Genomic DNA, 13601 nt, shown 5'->3' on the forward strand with positions numbered 1-13601 from the left:
GGGTGGCGGAGTTGGCGGGGGGGGGGTAGGTTCTCCAGAACTCCCCACTTAAATTTCGATTTAAAGCGTTCGTGACTGCAGGGATTCATCTTCTTGCTTCTTTCGGTAAAGTCACGTAGAAGGGAAGTAATACAATAATAAAAATAAAACATAACAAATTAATTCTCACGACGTTTCGGCCACAACGCAAGCAGCCGTCTTCAGGTGGAAAACAGGTCTGTCTTCAGACTCTGCCTTCTCGACAGACCTGTTTTCCAACTGAAGACGGCTGCTTGCGTTGTGGCCGAAACGTCGTGAGAATTAATTTGTTATGTTTTATTTTTATTATTTTATAACTCCCCACCTGTTGCAGGGGAGGCCCAACACGTTGGGGAGACAGCGGCGCGCGCAAGGAATTGCAGGGCAGCACCTTTACCTGCCCACAACGGCGACAGCAAACATCAACCGCGCGTCGTGTGTGCAAGGTGGAGCGAGCTAGGGAAGGGATGCGGGGACACGGGATAGCAGGGACGGCTGTGCCCCCCCCTCCACACCCCCCCCCCCCCCGTTCAATGATCGCCTCATTAAATCGCGGCGTAGACTGCGTGCGGGGACGAGTCCGTGAGTCGTGAAGGACGACACGCGCTCCATTAGCCGACGCGGAGGGCTTGGCCACAGTGTCCGACAGGGAGGTGGCTCGTGTCTTGTCCCAGAGTGCGGGGGGGGGGGTTTGATTCGGATGCGCTCCGTTAATCCGATTTCTGTCCCCCTCCTCCTCCCAACACAATCGATGGGCGCGGTACATGCGGGAGGGCTGGGGGGTGGGGGATTATTGGATGCCGACGGAATGTTGGCGGTCGGTGGTTTGGTTGTAACGCGAGATTACGGCATAATGCGCACACCGTTCGTCCGCGCAAACAGGAAATGGTGATTCGCATGAATGTTCGGTGGCATTGTTATTCGCTCACCCCCCCCCCCCCCCTAAAAAACCTCTTTGTAGGGGGACTTATCCCGGATTAGCATATATGAATGAATCCATTTGGCTGACACGCTTTGTGTCGTCGTCCAGGTGAGCGCTCACCGAGACAAGCAGAATAACAATTTGGCCGGAAAAAAACAATTCCCAAAAACTTGTGCGATTGTATACGCGAACGTATAATGCCATGGGGTCGGTGGGGTGGAGCGGTGGCGCAGTGGTTAGCGCACTGCACGGCCACGGATGTAACATCGGCGGGGATTGATAATTTGAAACGAGTGAATGCTCGCCGCCCAACTCCTCGCCAACACGCAGTGACCAGCGTGGTGATGTATGGTCAGACAATCAACACGACTGACACTGTGTGGATTTACAAGGGGTGTAAATGATAATTATTGGTGCGAGGTGATACGGTGGTTCTGGGAGTCAGAGCACAGGGCCGGAATTGTTGAGATCCTGGGATTGTATTGGGATTTTTGCCGCCCGTGGTGTGATCGGGTCTTCAATGTGACGAGCTGATGAGTTGAAGTTGTTCTGGGACATCATCTTCCCACAAGGTGATGCGCTGTTCGCTGTGCCGCAGTGAATGGTGCCCGTGTTGTTGATGGAGGGTACTTGCCTATAACATCGGGCAACTCAGCGACGTTTGTTTAACAGGCCACGCAACGTGCTGATGAGTCTCGGAGGAGTCGAAGCCGATCCGAATATTTCCACCAACAAACTCTCCTGGACGACAAATCTGGAAAGCCATGATGGCAATGGGCTAAAGCTAGGCCACTTGACAGGCGCGTTATTTTATTTATACTTGAAGAACCACTTTATTGTCTTTAAGTATATATATATTTTAAATAATTAACATCGCACGTAAATATTTACATTTGCACCCCCCATCCCACTGCGGAGTGTTACACAGACTGCGAGTGCTGTTAGTGAGCTCCTATTAAGTCCGACTGCGGTCTGTGTGACGCACAACCCCAACAAACCTGCTTTCGTCTCTCCCCTGCTCATATTGTAAACACCCCATCAATGTATTCATTTCATGCTAAGTCGACTTTGGGGAGGCCCAGAACACCGGATTACCGCGAAATCGCAGTTATTGCGTCCGCCCATAAACCTCGCGACTGTGCTTGACATCCCTGGCTCGCCTAGGTCCAGAGTGGTGTAACCCGTTTGTGTCCGGAGATAACCCCCACGCGTATGAGAGGAGAACGGCTCAAAAATCCGCCGCACAGATGGGCCCGTCAAAACAAAACGAAAGCTAACCTACTTGCTGTACAGCCGTATACAGGCGAGTTACGGCTCAATCTACGCGTGATGCACTGACCCCAGGCAACCAGATGCTTGGCCGAATTACGGCCATGTGGGGGCCTCTGTTGATCACTTGTTCAATCCCCTCGTGTGCAGTCGAACGCAAAGACAAAGATGTTCCCTGGGTGGACTCACGGGCTTCTGGGGCAAGTGCCAAACGCAGTCTTGGCCCATCGAGGCCAGCTCAATGGGCCCTGGACTTCGAGGACTTTGAGGACTTCTTGAGGACTTGGTTTTAAATTCGACCGCGTGTCCATTCCCCATGGTGATCACAGCAGAACTCTTCTCATTCGCGGCGATGTGGGGTACGAACTTTGCGGATCCTCACATCGGCGGAGGATGATCCGCAAAATTGGCCGCGCGTATCCGCTGTAAAGAAAACAAAAAAAAACATATATACACAATAGCGGACGCATCTGGGATATTATAGGGAGAAGAGAATGATGTCCGACGTTTCGCTCCACGTGCTGAGTGACATCTTCATCGGCCAGTTGCTGATGAAATCCCTCCCACGTGTTGGTAAGCTCTCCCGAGGTGGTCGACGCCTCGCTGCACGTTCAGTCGGTTCCTGTAGTAGACGCACTAAAATCACGTGCAGCGAAACGTCGGACATCGTGCAGAGGAACACAGCGTCTATATGACCGGGGGGGGGGGGAGGTGGGGGGATACACATCGCCAGCGCCAACTGCAAGAACCTACGCAGCAGGTTTAGGGAAATGACCTGCATGTGGAGTGGAGTGTGTGTGGTGTGTGTGTGGTGCTTGGTGTGTGTGGTGTGTGGAGTGTGGTGTGTGGTGTTTGGAGTGTGGAGTGTAGTGTGTGTGGTGTGTGGTGTGGAGTGTGTGGTGTGTTGTGTGTGTGTGGTGTGTGGTGTGTGGTGTGTGGTGTGTGGTGTGTGGTGTGTGGTGTGTGGTGTGTGGTGTGTGTGGTGTGTGGTGTGTGTATGTGGTGTGTGTGGTGTGTGGTGTGTGGAGTGTGGTGTGTATGGTGTGTGGTGTGTGTGTGGTGTGTATGGTGTGTGGTGTGTGTGTGGTGTGTGTGGAGTGTGGAGTGTGGTGTGTGGTGTGTGGTGTGTGTGTGGTGTGTGTGGTGTGTGGTGTGTGTATGTGGTGTGTGGTGTGTGTGGTGTGTGGTGTGTGGTGTGTGTGGTGTGTGTATGTGGTGTGTGTGGTGTGTGGTGTGTGGTGTGTGGTGTGTGGTGTGTGGTGTGTGGTGTGTGTGGTGTGTGGTGTGTGTGGTGTGTGGTGTGTGTATGTGGTGTGTGTGGTGTGTGGTGTGTGGAGTGTGGTGTGTATGGTGTGTGGTGTGTGTGTGGTGTGTATGGTGTGTGGTGTGTGTGTGGAGTGTGTGGAGTGTGGAGTGTGGTGTGTGGTGTGTGGTGTGTGTGTGGTGTGTGTGGTGTGTGTGTGGTGTGTGTGTGTGGTATGTGTGTGGTGTGTATGGTGTGTGTGTGGTGTGTGTGTGGTGTGTGGAGTGTGGTGTGTGTGGAGTGTGGTGTGTATGGTGTGTGTGTGGTGTGTGTGTGGTGTGTGGAGTGTGGTGGAGTATGGTGTGTGGTGTGTGGAGTGTGTGTGGTGTGTGGTGTGTGTGTGGTGTGTGTGGTGTGTGTGTGGTGTGTGTGTGTGGTATGTGTGTGGTGTGTATGGTGTGTGTGTGGTGTGTGTGTGGTGTGTGGAGTGTGGTGTGTGTGGAGTGTGGTGTGTATGGTGTGTGTGTGGTGTGTGTGTGGTGTGTGGAGTGTGGTGTGTGTGGAGTGTGGTGTGTATGGTGTGTGTGTGGTGTGTGTGTGGTGTGTGGAGTGTGGTGTGTGTGGAGTGTGGTGTGTATGGTGTGTGTGTGGTGTGTGTGTGGTGTGTGGAGTGTGGTGGAGTATGGTGTGTGGTGTGTGGAGTGTGTGGAGTGTGGAGTCTGGAGCCAAGTGCGAGACAACATCGCTCCCTCCTCGGAGTGGCTTGCGGTGGTGAGGAGGAAGAGGAGGAGGAGAGGTGCGCTCTGGAGAGAGCGAGAGAGAGAGCGACACCCCCACACACATCCCCCCCCTTACCCCCACAGCCAATGGAGCGGAGCAGCTGGACAGGGCACCAACTGTGGTGCACGTTGCCGCCTGCTCCACCACGCAGCAGCTGCAGCTGCAGCAGCAGCAGGCTGAGCCTGCGCCCCGTTGTAGAAGCAGCGAGAGCGATGGGAGGCTGCTGCTGCTAGGATGGAGTGAAATGCGCCGCGATTTTATTCATTGTTTTTTTTTACCCTGCGTTTTATTTTGCGCCGATTGATTTGTGTTTAATGTCCGCGTTTTAATCGATTTCTTTTAAGTAGCGGTTGTAGCAATACTCAATTCTAATAATACCAGCCACGCGTGATTTCCACCAACTACACATCACACGCATTACACACACACGCACGCACACGCACGCACACGCACGCACACACACGCACGCACACACACGCACACACACACACACGCACACACACGCACACACACGCACGTTACCTGTTACTCTCACGTCTCGGCCTCGCGCCGGGCGCGCCCCGAATGAGCGGAGCGCGCCCAGCGAGAAGACTCCGAGGCGCGCCGCGCGACGCGCGGATGGCTCGCGGCCACCGCCGGCTCCGATGAAGATCAGAGACAAAGACCCCGTCGAGCTCCTGGGACTCTCCACCCTGCAACTCACCGCGGCGCACGCGGCCATGAACGGCACGGGCGTTCCGCAGGGACTCCTCGACTCCCGGCGAACGAGCGCCGTCTCGTCGGCCGGCGGCATCATCGGCGGCGGCGGAGCGCTGTCCGCCTCCGCCTCTCTCGCCGAACGCGGCGGCTCTCGGGAAAGGCTCTCGCCCATGAGCCCTTCTCCCCGGGGTCTCGGCGGCACCGCTTGCACCCTACGAGACGGCATCAGCCTCCTGCCCGGCTCCGCCGAGGTGAACGCGCGCGTGACTCTGCTCGGCAAGCCGCTGACGGGTGCGCGCGCGTCCAGGAGGCACGCCGGGTACCGACGTCTGCAGAACTCCCTCTACAACCTGTTGGAGCGACCGCGCGGATGGGCGTTTGCCTATCACACGTTCGTGTGAGTAGCCGTCTCTGCGTGTGCGCGCGCGCGCGCGTCTGTGTGTTCCGTTGATCTCTGTCGGTGTCTCGTGTCTGTCTCTGTGTCTTTCTCCCCCCCCGTCGGTGCGCGTGGCTTTGTCTCTGGTTGTCACTCGTTCTCTCTCTCTCTCTCTAGTTCTCTCTCTCTCTTGTTCTCTCTGTCAGTCTCTTGCTGTCGAGGGCTGTATGTCCTGTTCTCTGTCTCCGTGACTCTGTAACTTGTCTGTTGTTCTGTCCGTGTCGCTGTATGTCTCCTCTTTCTCGTACGTTGTCTCACCGTGTCTCCTGTTCTCTCCGTGTCTGTGTATCCTGTTCTCTCTCTCTGTTCCCTGTTCTCTCCTCCGGCTCTCTCGCTGTCTCATCTTCTCTGTGTATGCTCCTCCGTCTGTGTCACATATTCAATGTCGCCGCTGCCCTTCCCTTGTCTGCTGCTCACTCATTCTGTTTGCTTGTTCAGGCATTCACCGATCGTGCATTGCCTTCGCGCGAGAGTTGATGTCACAACGCACGTGTGGCGCACACGTGCGTACGGATGCACACGTGCGCACACGCTCGCCGTTTACGCACACGTGTGCGCACACAAGCGTGCAGGCGTACACGAGCAACTCCATCGTAGGCAAAGTGCAGATTTCCGAGCGCAAAAAGCCGGAACGCGTCTCACGTGCACACAACGCGCGTCCACAAGGTGCGTTCACCAATTCCCACGTGCACGCGTGCGCACGCGTTCACGCGCATCGATTATAATCGTGCCCACGTGCACAGGCATACTCATTGATGCAGGCGTGCGCATAGAATAGTGTACCTGTACTCGATTGTTGGGGCAAGTGCTGTTAGCGAGCACCTATTAAGGCGGGGGCACGGCACACGATGGGATGGGGTGGCAGGAACCACGCCCGGCCGTCGTTGTCTCCCCAATGATGATGTTTACACATCGCAACAAGTACTCGTTTAAGGCTGAGTCGACCTACGGTAGGCCCAGCACCGATTCAGATATTCGTCCCCGAGGTTGGCTATGAGCTGAAATCGAACTCGGGTCGCCGGGTTCGTAACGAAGTGGAGGAGCTCATCGCTTTCGTACTGCTCCATCCTCCATTCACACGCAATAGCCTTCCCCAGACGGTTGGGACAAGTGCTGCTATAGCGATCATTTATTCATTCAGGCCAGAACCACGCCCGGCCACCCATGTCTCCTCAGTGGCGGTGTTCACGCACCGAACCAGGTATTCATTTGAGGCTGAGTCGACCTCGGAGAGGCCCAGGACCGGCTCAGATAATCATCACCGGTGTTGGCCGTGAGCGGGATTCGAACTCGGATCACCGGGTTCGTAGCGCGTGCACGCGCCCACACACGCGCGCGCACACAAACACAAATACAAACAAATATCCCCCGTATAGCCTCAACATACTGTAGGGACATGTGCTGTTAGCGAGTGCCTATGAACACATGCGCGTACGCGCCCACCGCTCACACGCACCACCACTTTGCAATGCATTTTATTCGTAATAACAGGGCGCACGGATGGCTCCGTGCGTCATCCAACGAGTCTCATCCAATCGCTCTCATCGCCGGGCAGCAGGGCGGCAAGCTCGCGTGAAGCTGCAAACGCCACCGCTTGGGTCGCGACAGGCTTGGTGTCGTTGACCCCCCCCCCTCCCACCTCATCCAGTGCTAACGAACGGGACGATGCTTCGTGCTGTTTAAGAGCCAGAGCTGGGTGGGAGGGGTGTGAGGGGTGGGAGCTTTTTTTGTGTCATACCGAGGGCTGAACGTGGACGGTCGATCCTTTGCCGGTCAAACCGCACGTGGATGGATACGAGCCGCCTTATAGCCTCATCCAGTAACAACGAGGCGATCGAGCGCAACACAAAAACAACAACAACAACAACAACAACAAAAACACACAACCGCGATGTACATTGCCGGGTTGGAAAATAATCCCCCCGTTAGTTTACGATGAGTCCTGCACGGCCAATACGCTGGAAATCGCGGATGAAAATCGTTGGAGGGCCGTTTCTAAGCGCGGTGTGACCGTGGTGTCTTCGCATGGATCACGATCGCGTGAAATGAAGTCGCGGATCGCGTCTGGCTGGCGAGCTGCAGGCTTCCTTGGTGGCGAGATGTTAACTACCTCGCCTGGTATGCAGGAGGTCCGTGGGCTCGATCCCCCAACCGGACGCCTGCTGCTGTATATTTGGAGTTTGCTGTGTCTCTCTCTCCCCGTGGTCGCGTGGATTCTTCTGCAGTTTCCCCTCCACGTTCAGAACCAACGTGCGTGTTGATTATTTGGCCGCTATAAATTCCCACGTGATAGAAGCCACTTTGTTAAGCTGGGATTTGTGATAGCCAGGTCGCTTCTGGGAGATAAAATAAATTAGCAGCTGTTTAGCTCAGTGGGCCTTAACTGGTAAAATGTAAAAAAAAAACTGAATTGATGAATGAAACTAAATATTTTCCGACGCGTGCTCAAGCACGGGGCTCGATCGCTTCCCTGCTCTCGAGTGAGCCGTGTGCTCGCGAACAGCACTTGCCCCAACAGGCTCTTAAGGCTATACGGGAGATCTTTGTCTTTGTTTTTGGGGGGGGGGGGGGGTGTGACGTTAACACACCGCACAATGAAACACGGCCTACCTCAGTTCGATTCCCGCTCACGGCCAACATCGGTGACGAATATCTGAACCGGTCCTGGACCTCCACCGAGGTCGACTCAGCCTCAAATGAGTACCTGGTGTCGTACTGGAGAGACAAAGACGGCCGGGCGTGGTGTTGGCCACTCACCCCCCTCGTATGCTCACTAACAGCACTTGCCCCAGTAGCCTGCGAAGGCTATACGGGCGGTCTTTCTGGGTAGCGGGGGGAGCGAGGGGGTTTTGGGTAAATGATTTAATCGTCATCATCAGCCATGGTCGATCCTCCTCCCCTTAAGCCGTCGCCAAATTCCGCGATTCTGCAATTAAATTCACGGCCCACCTAGAATCCCTCCACGAGTTGATTCCATCGCTCCATCTCCCCTCTCGAAAGGAATGTTTGACCATCATCGCTTCGAGTTACGGCTCCCGCCCAAGCCCATACTTTTTATTCACAGTTCGAACGATTATCACGAACTTGCGTATGTCCTCAAAACCACGTGTTCCTCTTAATCTTGTAATGTCATTCCAAACGCGTGTCTCTCTGCGCTTCTGTGCGCTCTCTTCGGCAGTTCTGTCCTGTATATATTTTTTTCCTTAATGGCCACATCTGACCCGTTCAATGACCACAAATCTGAACCACAATTCAGAGCAGATATAGCACCGATTAATGGAGCGCCCTAAGCCTGTGAACCAACCACGCAGCGTGTGCCACATCTATTCAGATGTAAACAGAGAGTTAGCTAAGCAGATATTCGCATGGATTGGTGACCGCAATGTACGAAAAGGTTGCCATATGGATTGACTGGCTTTTTGTGGTGGAAGGTAGAGAGGGCAGGACGGACAGCAAACTCCATCGGTGTGTCATGTAGACCACAGAACTTTTATGATTTTCGCCGTTACCAACTCGCACTGACCAGTGTGGTGAAGTATGGTCAAACAACGCTCACGGCCCGCACAGAGGTGGGTGATGGGTGGTGGGTGGTGGGTGGGGGGTGGGGGGTGAAGAGCCTCATCCAGCAATGGAATGACAAAAGGGCTGAGCGTGGATATACGGCATACATTCGACCACATCTGAAGATGCTGTACAAAATCTGGGCATATTCATTGCAGAGAGGCGGTCAATCACAGGCGGGGGGGGGGAAATGAAGTTATTGAGCCTGGGACATGAATAGGATCAGGAGGTCGAATGGCTTGGGGGAGGAAGGGAGTTCCGGACTTTGGGGGCAGCAGAGGAGAATGAGCGACCTCCCACCGAGTGTGGTGCTGTGGTCTGCTGTGTGTGTGTTAGTGTGCACATGTTTTTGTGTGCGTGTGTTTGTAGGGAAGGCAATGTGTGTGCGCGTGAGTGTGTGTATGGGTGCTACTCGCTCACAGCACTTGCCCCAACAGTCCGTTAAGGCTATGCCGGGGAGGGGAACTCTGTCTTGTGTGCGTGTGTGTCGGCGTGGTGCTGACCACCCACCCGTTCGCTCTTCAAAGGTGCTCGCTAATAGCCCTTTGCCCCAAAAGTTTGTTAAGGCTATGGGGGGGGGGGGGGTGATAATCGTCTTTGTCTGGGCTATATGGTGTATCGTTGTCTTGAGTGTGTGCGCGTGTACACGTGTTTCTGTGTGGCTTTGCATGTGCGTGTGTCTGTGTTTGTGGGGAGCGGTAGTGTAGCGGTTAGCGCGCTGCGCTATGAACCCAGTTCGATTGCCGCTCACAGACAATACCATTGACGTTTATCTGAACCAGCCACGAGCCTTCCCTAGGTCGACTCAGCCTCAAATGAGTAACTGGGGCGCTGTGTAAACATCGCCACTTAGAGACAAAGACGACCGGGTGTGGTGCTGGCCACCCACCATCCCAACCCATCGTTGCGCCGTGCCGCCCTCCATCAGCGCCCGCTAACAGCACTTGCCCCAACAGTCCGTTAAGGCTATACGGGGGTGGGGGGATATTTGTCTTTGTTGTGTTTTCGCGTGTTCGTTCGTATGTGCGTGCGTGTGTGGAGTGCACAGATGTTTAAACCCGTGACACCAAAATGCACGACAATCGATACGCATACGCATCACTCTCTGAAATCGACGTTGGGGGGGGGGGGGTTATTGACTCTGGCACCTAAAGCAAGACTCAGGGACGGCTCGTTTGATGAGGATAGATGGCCTTGTGTCATACACAGAGACAAAAATCCCCCGTATAGCCTGAACAGACTGTAGGGGCAAGTGCTATTAGCGAGCACCTATGAAGGCCGGAACGGTACACGAGGGGGTGGGTGGCCAGCACCACGCCCGACCGCCTTTGTCTCGCCAGTGGCGATGTTTACACACCGCACCAGGAGAGGCCCAAGGACCGGCTCAGATAATCGTCACTGTTGTCGGCCGTGAGCGGGAATCAAACTCGGGTCGCCAGGTTCGGAGCGCAGAGTAGCGCTAACCACGACGCTACCACTCGTGTCTCACACACACCACACACACCACACACCACACGCGTGTCACCCGTAAACTCTCCAGAACGAGGAATTCATGTCACAGCTACGGAGTACTCGCGTGTGCGTGAGACGGCAGGCGAAGAGCCGTGTCCGTGATGTGCCGTGGCCGGGTGAATGAATGCGAGGCTGAAATCGGAGCGTGACCTCCCCGACTCTGGGCGGCTGGCGGCTCTTGGGAGCGGTGGCGGTGTCGGTGGGCAGCGCGTTGCGCAAAGAAAATCCCAAATTCGAGTCCCCCCGACACTGGCGACCAATAGCAGCGGCGAATATCGGAATTGGTCCCGGCCTTAATACGAGTGCTTTGTGAAAACGGCAGCACTGGGGAGACAAAGGCGGTCTTCATCTGTGCTCACTAACTGAACTTGCCCTTGCCCCCCCCCCCCTCCACAAAGAAACTATACTTGGCCAGGGGGATCTTTTGCCTTTGTATTTGAATCTACAGTGCGCGGGATGAACACGACCCGCGAACTGCCCTTAGTTTTTTTAGCGCTGCCCGCTTTAGCCGCCACACGCGGCGTGCGCACGACCCATTAACGAATATAAATGATATATATGTGTGTGTGGGGGGGGAGGGGGGGGGGGCTATTGGCACGGGCCGTGCTATCATCGCCAGCAACTGCTAGGGTGATAACGCGCAGGATAACACGCTCAATCAATGCGCATTGAGCTCTGAAACCCTCTCGCGATGCGATTGCAATACAATGCAAATTGATTGCCCTTTAATTCGCCGGATGCATCGTTGGGCTCCCTGGAGATGTTCGCTTCCTTGCCGCTCAAATTTTATTGTTCATTCCGTCCCCGAGCAATCCACGCACGCGTCAGTGGCTCTCACCTGACATTGGGAGCGCGGATTTTGCACGAGATCGCACGTGCAAGCAAAGACAAAAGATGCCCCCGTGTAGCCTTAACAGACTGTAGGAGCAAGTGCTGTTGGCGAGCACCTATGGCACACGAGGGGGCGGGTGGCCAACACCACGCCCGGCCGCCTTTGTCTCCCGAGATGTCTAAACATCGCCATCAGGTACTCATTTGAGGCTGAGTCGACCTAGGGGAGGCCCAGGACCGGTTCAGATAACCATCACAGGTGTGGGCTGTGAGCGGGAATCGAACCCTGGTCGCCAGGTTAAGAGCGCAGCGTGCTCACCGATACACCACCGCTCCCCACACACAGACACACCGACACACCGACACACCGACACACCAAGATCCCCCGTATAGCCTTAACAGACTGTAGGGGCAAGTGCTGTTAGCGAGCACCTATGAAGGCCGGAACGGTACACGAGGGGGTGGGTGGCCAGCACCACGCCCGACCGCGTTTGTCTCCCCAGTGGCGATGTTTACACACCGCACCAGGTACTCATTTGAGGCTGAGTCGACCTAGGGGAGGCCCAGGAACCGGTTCAGATAATCGTCACTGGTGTTTGCCGTGAGCGGGAATCGAAACCCGGGTGGCCAGGTCCGTAGTGCAGCGCGCTAACCACTACACCACCGCTCCCCGACACACAGACACACCGACAAACCGACAGACAGACACAGACACACAGACAGACACGTGTAAATCACCGGCCAAGTGGGTTAATTACAAACCACGGTGCATTACGGAAGCAAAACAAAACATCACTCGCCGCCGTGAATAAGTAATGAAAGGGAGGAGAAAGCAATTTGTCAGCGTAACGATTTCTAATTTTATCAAATGAACCCGCCCCCCCCACCCCCCAAACAAACGCCAGCGCGTGGTGCTCTATGAGAGGTAAATGTGTCTGCATTTTGTTTTCTCTCCCCCGATAGCGTTTCTCACGGCGTGACATCGCCACGCCGATTATTGACCTGTAATCCAATAGAGCCACCACTCCCTTTTGTGTTTTGTTTTTGCTTTTTTGTGTGTAACGGCGAGGACACAGTGGTGGTATTGCGATGCTCGTCTTGGGGGGCGGGAGGGGTGAGAGGTTAAATGCTCATCAGCAACAATAAAAAATTAACCCGTAAAAACAAAGTTTTTCACTATAAATCCTTCATATGCGTGGCGGCTAGAGTCCTCTCGTCCTCTGGCTTGAGATGGCTGCCACCTACGGGTCAGATTATTGCCTGCCACCATTAAGCAATTGGTAATTAAATATAATTTTTTCCCTAAAAAGTGTAAAGTTATGGAAAAAAAAAATCACGAAAATCAATTGTTACGCACAACGAGTCTGTGTGCAAAATGTCAGCTCGATTGGATCACGGGAAGTGGGTTAAAAAACGACCGAAAGATTTGCACGGTCGTAAGCGCGCAAGCAAGCAAGCAAGTGAACTTAATATATAGGATTTAATAAAGGATTTAAAAATTCCGTATAGAAAGGTAAGCAACCAGCTTGCTGTGCTGCCACCTACTGGGCCACCTTGAGATCCCATGAACTGCTGTGGTGAATGTCGCGGCCACGAGTGGCTGTTGGGAGTCATTGCGACTCGTTGCAAAAACTTTGCAAGAATAACACATTATTATAATTATTGCAAATACTGCTTATTCATTTTCAACCCTTTGCCAATACACTTCTGGATGAAAACCGCTCCACGGCAATGTCGGTCGTAAGGGTTTTGTTTGACCATACTTCACCGGTACCGGTAGTGAATAATTTCAGGAGCATTGGTTCAACAAGTTTTGCTTCGAAGCATTACCCATATCTTACACGAGGTCCTTGCCCATAACATTTGCAAGTTCACCAGCATCGATTCAAGCAAGCCCGACTTTGCTGATGGGACACTGGGTGTTGAAACCGTTGCAGCGTTTTGCTTGTGTCGAACCAATTCTGCTTAATAAAATCCACGCCCCAGAAGGCCGTGCGGCTGGCTGATGGAATGCGTAAAAAAAACACGTGATTTTTTTGCACGTGGAACGCACACATATCGGATGGAGGCGTATTCTCTGCGTATGAATTGTTCCTTTTCGACTTCACTTTGTTTAAACTGCAAGTCTCGAGCGAGCTTCCACAGCGCGTGCCCGATGCATTGGAATCGACCACAGGCGAGAGAGATTCTGTGACTCTCATCTCAATACGAGGCACAAGTAACGCGATGATGATGATGATGCTGGCTTCATTGGCATTGCTGCACAAGTGCAAATAATTAAACAACGTTTTAAGCTCAGACTTTTTTTTTGCTAAAACATCCGCATGGAT

The 13601-nt window shown here is 54.0% G+C and overlaps 1 protein-coding gene across 1 annotated transcript in view; it reads left to right on the forward strand.

The window, feature by feature from the left end:
- The first annotated feature begins 4323 nt into the window (after positions 1 to 4323).
- LOC144722383 (potassium voltage-gated channel subfamily KQT member 4-like) overlaps positions 4324 to 13601 on the forward strand; it is a 124140-nt gene continuing 114862 nt past the window's right edge. Inside the window, exon 1 of the mRNA XM_078600608.1 lies at positions 4324 to 5328. Coding sequence (XP_078456734.1) covers positions 4877 to 5328 — 452 coding nt within the window. The 5' untranslated portion in view covers positions 4324 to 4876. The remainder of the gene's footprint in view (positions 5329 to 13601) is intronic.

This window comes from Lampetra planeri, chromosome 14 (assembly GCF_965212315.1).
Source record: "Lampetra planeri chromosome 14, kcLamPlan1.2.h2, whole genome shotgun sequence".
Taxonomy (NCBI): Eukaryota; Metazoa; Chordata; class Hyperoartia; order Petromyzontiformes; family Petromyzontidae; genus Lampetra; species Lampetra planeri.